The sequence below is a fragment of the Alosa pseudoharengus genome, unplaced genomic scaffold, assembly GCF_046254945.1.
Source record: "Alosa pseudoharengus isolate Yale_2024_CS ecotype anadromous, Long Island Sound unplaced genomic scaffold, YU_APseudo_1.1 YU_APseudo_1.1_scf_9, whole genome shotgun sequence".
Classification (NCBI taxonomy): Eukaryota; Metazoa; Chordata; class Actinopteri; order Clupeiformes; family Clupeidae; genus Alosa; species Alosa pseudoharengus.
The window spans coordinates 31,352,540-31,359,836 of NW_027468881.1; the positions used below are offsets into that span (position 1 = coordinate 31,352,540).

Here is a 7,297-nt window from a genome sequence, read left to right on the forward strand (position 1 = left end):
TCCAGGTAAAGAAGTTAGAATTTGTAAATTCATTTAATTAAATGATAATATATGCTCCACAATAGATTATATTTAGACTACACATCTGGGGGGAAGTGTTTTATTGATTACATATAGGCCTAGCCAAGACATTTTAGCAAACATTTCCCATAGACTTTCACAACATCAATTAGCTTAATGGCCTAAAACCTTATGCATCACTGTAAATGAATAATGAACTTTGATCAACTCTAGTGTTTTTATGTCATTAGACTCAACAGATATAAAAATGAAAATAATATATTTTTGCAAGTCAATGTAGCATAAATCATTTTAGGCTCAACATTTTTCCACAGTTTTCACTGTTCAACTCTACCAAGACACCAGTATAGGCTACAAGAGTAGTTGGTAAATTCAAAATGTACATAATTAGAAAAAATAAGAACACAATGTTATGTACAATGTAAATGTAGTAATATTTACAGTTCAATAATATAGACCATCCTATGTTTGTGAAGGAGACCATTCAAGTCAAATAATGAATAGGCTATAATTGTCCAAATACATGACGGTCATATTCAGATTTGCAGTGTTCTCTTAATTTTGAATATGATCGTCAACTAATGTGGATGTCACTCGGCAACCGTAGGATGACATCAGAAAAATGTGCAGTGGTCTCTTAATTTTTCCCAGAGCTGTATATCGCAGGTGCAGCCACCCACTGCATCTTCAGGAAGCAAACATGAGATTGATTGCAAAGTAAAAAAAAAATAGTTACAATAAGTGTATTAAAAACAATATCTAAGATAAAAATAACACACATTCAAAAGCATATTCTGATGTGGCCATAAGTGCCAAAGCCTGGTCATGGATGGCAAAGGCGAGGCAGAAGTACATGATGCCTTGAAAAGTTCAGGATAAAAAAATTGGCCAGTATGGTGTCAAATATGAGGACCACAGGAGATGAGCTGGAGATGAGCTGAGAGAGTGAAGCACAAAGATTCTTTCTCAAGTAGTTGTCTGCCCGTTATGGAAGAAAAGTATTTCCTGACATCTTAGTGTCTCATGGCGCTGTTGTCTAACTGGTAGAACAAAACATAGGCCTGACTTGACTGAAGCTGGTTGTCTGGGACTTGTTGCACACTGCAAAAGAAAAGCACAGGTCTCAAAATATGGTATTACTGTGACAAAATCACAATAATCTGGAGGTCTAAATGATTAAACTTAGTCTTACATAACCCCCACCTTGAATCATTGTAGTACCACCAACCATCCTCATCCCGACAACAGGCTGTGTAGTGGCCCATGTTCACAGTGCCAGAGTGATAACAGACCGCATACAAGTTATATAGCACTGGCCCTAAGAATCAAAACACACATCTTGATCCAAACATCCACACAAATATATGGTCTTTACCCTACCCTACACAAAATAAATGCAATGAGGAAACCCCTGATTTTATTAGCACATAATGTTATATGATCTATATGGTAATAATAATATCATATAATAATTAAAGGTGATAAAATGCTTGGCATGCAATTCAAAACAGGAACATAAAGGTACCTACCACAGTCCACAGGCCCATATGGCCCAAGGTCCAGTTTGGTTATGGGGAAGGACACACACACAGTGCTTTTGCTGATGGAGAACCTCGACATGGTAAACCGGTTCAAATCTGAGCATTGAAGTCAAGTCCTTACTTTTAACAGCAAGATGGCAGCAACAAATAATACAATTATAAACTAAAGTATAATCCATGTAGATTTGCAGAGTAACCGTTGAAGTGTTAATCAGAAGTTAGATTACAAAACAAAGCCAGAAAGCTTTTCTGTGTAAACAGCAGTCGTGTGAAGGATACGTATGACGATGACTTTGGGAAACCTCTGAATGGTCAGTCTTTTGGTGCTTTTTGTTCGACGACAACACCTCTCACACATCTGACACACGCACACGCGCGCACACACACACACACACACACACACACACACACACACACACACACACACACACACACACACACACACACACACACACACACACACACACACAGAGAGAGAGAGAGAGAGAGAGAGAGAAAGAGAGAGAGAAAGAGAGAGAGAGACAGAGAGAGGGACATGAAATGGCAGTCAATGAGAGCCACCTGTCTGTCAGTCATGGAGAAACTAAAGTGACGATCAGTTTGATGTATGAAACTGAAAACTTAGCCAACCTCTGGTTTGTTTGTAAGCAGTATCCTGTTCAGTATTATTTCAATATATCCAGACACACCAATAACTGACATTTTCTGAGGCAATTTCAAACATACCGGTGCATTTTCCTCATCAAGCTTTTCCTCCTGTGAGAAAAGGTCGAGGCACTCCTTCAGTGACACTCTGTCTCCACTCCTCTGAAGAAAGACAATCAAATGGAGGGATATATCAACACACCAGAAATAAAGGGCAAACCATCAATGGTCAATGATAGAGACCGTCAGCTGAGAAGTGGACTGTACCTTTGGAATCGGGAGAGACAGGTCACAAAACACATCAAATGTGTTGGAGTAATGGGAACAGATGGAGCAATGTAGGGAGCTACGCAACTGACCTGAGAAGATGTCTGGGTAAAGGGGTGCAAGAGACAGGAAGACAGGTCAGGATGAGGAGGACTGAGATGTCAATCTGAGAGAAGTGAACATATCAGATATCGTACAGAAAACTGATCCTTTTTGTGACACATTACCAGAAATGGTGGTTAATTTTGGGATCAATGATCGGGTCACACTCTGGGGCATGAGGTAATTCTAATGCATGGTAGATGATATGTAGCAGTTTTTTCACACTATTGTGTGACTATGAATGGATGTGACTCTTCACTCCTGGGTATGTCAGGTTCGCTGATTCTATACTTTCAATATAAGTTTGTTTACACCCATAACCAGTAGGCCGCCCAACCTTAAAAAAGTTCTAATAATTTTCTGATCACAATGACCGCAAGCAAAATGTGCAACTTCAGATCAAGTAAATGATGCAATGTCATGGGGGCAGTTGTGGCCTACCGGTTAGGGCTTCGGGCTTGGAACTGAAGGGTTGCGGGTTCGATTGAAGTGGCTGAGTACTGCTCTCCCATGCCCACATCCACGACTGAAGTGCTCTTGAGCAAGGCACCTAACCCCTCACTGCTCCCCGAGCGCCACTGTAGCAAGGCAGCTCACTGCTCCGGGTTAGTGTGTGCTTCACCTCACTGTGTGCTCACTGTGTGCTTCACCTCACTGTGTGTTCACTGTGTGCTCTGTGTGTTTCACTAATTCACGGATGTGATAAATGCAGAGACCAAATTCCTTGTATATGGAAGTATACATGGCTTATAAACCTAATTTACATTTACATTCACATGTTGATAAATACAACTAGCTACTATCAACTAGCCTGAAAGGGAAAAAACATCTGCTGATGTAAATTCTAAACTACTAACCAACAATTCTACTATCATCCCTCTCAAGGTGTTTCTTCCACATGATAGCGGCCTGTTCAGACAACCTGGAGGATAGGAGGACAGAAGAAATAAGTATCGGATATACGTTACATATTCTTGGCATTTCTTGAATAAATCTTGTCTTTCACACGTCCAGTGTTGCCTCGGTACCTGAAGATTTTGTGTTTAGGCTCCTGTGTGTCTGTTCCAGGTGGACGTTTGGCGGGCCGGCGATTGATCTCGGTGTGTAGCCTGTCCAACAGGAACCGCAGGAACTCTTGAGCATCTTGCTGACTAATGAGAGAAAGAGAGAGTGACAGAGAAATAGAGATAAAGAGAGAGAAAGAGGGAAAGAAAGAAAGAGTGGATGACAACGCCAGTAAGTGAAAGAGCAGAATATGCTGAGACGGTTTCTGCTTTGGTTAAGTTTCCGTCTTGAAACAGGAAGCTGAATAGTAAAATTGTTGCTCTGCCATAACACAAATAAAGAGTGAAATAGAGAGCCGGTAAAGGCAGTAAAGGCAGAGACCAATGAGGCAAACAGCTATATAGATGATAGTACTGTAAGTCAGGGCAAAGTTGTAATTGAGTCCAGGAGATCCACCTGTAGCCACTGAAGTAAGGCACGGCTTCTTTAAAGGCGCTGTAGAACCTGCTTGGATTCACAACTGTGTCTCTGCCATCAACGTCCCACAGCCCAGACAGCACCCGAGTGAACTCTTCAAAAGAGAGAGGGGACAGTTTGAGGACAAGTGGACACAGCAGCGACACAGTAGAGGACAAGAGAATGAGGAAATGAGTGGAAAAGTAACAGGGCTATAGACACATTTATCTGATTTGACGTGCAGGTGTACGCAAACTACGCAAAAAAAAACTCATTCCGGATCTGTCAAAAGCTACATTTATTGTTTAAAACAGATCTGTGTCTGCACAATGAAGTGCCATTGGTTGAAACTTTCTGACAAGTTGCAATGAATGGGAGCAATTACTGTACAGTGGCTGAACTGCAAAGAGAGCGGGTACATGCCATTCATGAGAACAGGCTCTTGCTTTGAATGTTTGTCCTGGAGATAGGATTTGGTGATGCAGTAATCCCGCAGGCCCCGTGTGTGAGACAGACATTGAACCACCGCGTTGAGAAAACACTGGGTGTGTGTGAAGGAGCCAGTTGAGAGAGAGAAGGGGCAAGTGACAGAGAGGAAAAAAATCATGCTTCTCATAACATTTAAAAGAAAAATACTGAAATAACATCAAAAATTATTTCCATCAAACTTTTTATTCACAAAAACGATTTATTCACTTCAATAATTACATGATAATTAATCTATTCATTTAAAAGAGAATTAATGAACATGTATGAACATTGTAAACAAATGGTGTAGCATACTCTGATAGCTAATTACAATACTAATACTAAGGTGAAAAAGAAAGGACATACTGTATTCCCCACGTTTCGCAGTCCAACTTGCCCACTTCCCAGTGGGATTTCTGCCTGGGAAATGGTTTAGAAATGGGAAGACAGCATTAGGGTTCTGAACAGTACATCTTAAAACAGACACCTTTCCCCTTTAATTCCCTACGTTCTGTCTTTGAACCTATGTGTCCTCTGGTCTATCCTAGTATGAGTTGTGCATCCATTTTTAGCTCTCTGATCCCATTAAAACAGACGCAGAGGGCACGCAACGGAGAGGTCAATACAGACACCTTTATCCAGCTTGGGGGCGGGGTCAGAAGAGACTACAGGTGTCAGCACACGTGTGTAAGTGTGTGTGTGTGTGCATCCTGAACTTGGACATTGCATTTATGGGCTGAAACACTACGAAAAGGCTCCTAAACAGTTTGCTGTTAAACACGTTTACATTAATTCATTTATTTTCTGAATTAATTTCACTTTCAATTGATCTAATTAAAGACACAAAAGCTATGCTAAACCAGAGAGAATAGTCTGTCAAATCAGTGAGCATAGACCATCATGAACTAAACTAAAGCATTTACTAACGCAAGTAAACGTAGTTTATCCACCTCTGAAATATCAGAAATAGAGTTCATCCACCTCTCAAAACAGTTTATTCACCAATTGCAACTTTTACACTCCACATTCACACTAGGTACACTCATCAACACTCTGGGAACCATGTAATACCACTGGTATTGTTATAAACATTGGATAATAACCTCCACCACCATAATCAAACATGTTCTGAATGCCTTTTTAAAAAAACCGATACTGCATGGCACAGTCCACCTCACCGTGATCATAGAATTCATAGTTTACCCACCTCTTATTTTACCACAACACCCTCTGAGCACTCACTCACCTTCTTGTCAGCCACCAGTAGCAGCCCCATGAGGGACGTGTAGAGGACGGAGTGGGAGATGTCTGCGCTCTCTGCCTGGATGCCGTTGTGGGCCACCAGCGATCGGCACAAAGCCTCGCAGGACTTCTCCATCAGTCCATCAACTTCTGGCATCGGTCCGTATCACAGCAGCAGATTTACACACTCACACACGCTCCACGCTTGCCCGTCAATGGCTTAGGGCTGTCAGTGAGTGGTGACTGAGTCTTTAATGCTGTTATTTTGCTCCTGTGGTTTGCGGTTCCTGTGGGGCTGCACACAATAAAACAGGCCATAAGTTAAAGATATCAAGATTATTTACATGTATACTTGGATAATATCTTACATTTTCATTCAAGCAAAACATAGTTTTACTATCATATGGAAATGTTTGACTTTTTAATCCTGGATCACAAAGCTTTTTTACTTCATCTTTTACCACACTTCATTCACTAGTGAATGAAACATTAGTGAACTAAATTATACAAGAATTATAATTTCTAGTCAGTAGACCAGACCAGTCATGACCGGTCTTGTCAGACCATTTCTATATACGTAAATGTGATTGTTAATCAAAATTCCACATATCCCTGTGAATTTTCTGAGGCGAATTGCATGTAAAATAAGTGCTCTTACAATTACAAATAAATTCAAATTACAATTCTTCAAATCAAAATGTATTTATTTTTTTGCATGATGAACCCATTTCCTTTACACTGCACCAATAATAATAATAATAAAAAAAACTAACCTTCAAATTTTCAAATGAAATATTCCAATAATGTTCCATCCAACATAGAATAGTACATCCAAGAGGGTCTCCACACAAGTCGCCCTCTGTTCTCCTCCACTCTTCTGTCCCTCTACCTGCCACTCAGTAAGTTGCCCTTTTGCCTGCGAGAGTACTGGCAAATGTGAGACCTTAATAGCCTCTAATCTTTCCTCCCTCTATACTTAGACCACACGGCTCTCACTCCTGTCATGCTTTCACTGACTTTTTGTGTCATTCACAACGTGCAAGTTCATTTGCTTTTTTCACTGCATCAATACTTTTTTAAACATGGCAGGGTTTATTTTGATCTTTAATTGAGTTTAAATATCAAAAGCAATCTCACAAAATATTGCTATCCTGTATCCAATAAACCATAGTTACACCTCACTATAATTGGAAAAGTATCGAGTCAAGCTAACAGAGGATCCAGCCAAGCCATGCCCAATTAAAACCCATTTAAACCTGAGGCTTTTAATGGTCACAGTCCACTTGCATCACCAATTACTGCTAGGAGAAAGCCATGAATGATCACTTGGAGTGACTTACCTCTACTAGGTTCTTACCTGTGTGTGTGTGTGTGTGTGTATGTGCGCGCGCATGTGTGTGTAGGTTACAGCATATGTTCTGTATGATTAAAGGCATACTACTGTTTATGTGTATTCAATATTATTTCTCTATATCCTGTGCTCCATACAACAGAGATTCAACTTGTTGAAATACAACAAATTCTACAACCCCAAAAACAGAAAAAGTTGG

The 7,297-nt window shown here is 40.3% G+C and overlaps 1 protein-coding gene across 1 annotated transcript; it reads right to left on the bottom strand.

The window, feature by feature from the left end:
* Positions 1-98: 98 nt before the first annotated feature.
* Positions 99-5,904, bottom strand: usp21 (ubiquitin specific peptidase 21). Its single transcript, XM_076277275.1, has 12 exons — positions 5,752-5,904; positions 4,872-4,925; positions 4,461-4,578; positions 4,038-4,152; positions 3,605-3,727; positions 3,434-3,498; positions 2,475-2,578; positions 2,289-2,369; positions 1,842-1,920; positions 1,551-1,658; positions 1,225-1,339; positions 99-1,122 (listed from the first exon to the last, which is right to left on the bottom strand). The coding sequence occupies exons 1-12, from the start codon at positions 5,902-5,904 to the stop codon at positions 1,035-1,037; spliced, it is 1,203 nt and encodes a 400-aa protein (XP_076133390.1). The 3' UTR covers positions 99-1,034.
* Between the last annotated feature and the right edge of the window lie 1,393 nt (positions 5,905-7,297).

Bases quoted from the DNA above. Each gene is read 5' to 3' on its own strand.
- usp21 (XM_076277275.1), bottom strand. From the start codon at position 5,904: ATGCCAGAAGTTGATGGACTGATGGAGAAGTCCTGCGAGGCTTTGTGC. The intron at 4,926-5,751 runs GTGAGTGAGTGC...ACCATTTCCCAG, and splicing joins TACTGGTGGCTGACAAGAAG to GCAGAAATCCCACTGGGAAG. The intron at 1,921-2,288 runs GTATGTTTGAAA...TGCGTGTGTCAG, and splicing joins TTGATGAGGAAAATGCACCG to ATGTGTGAGAGGTGTTGTCG.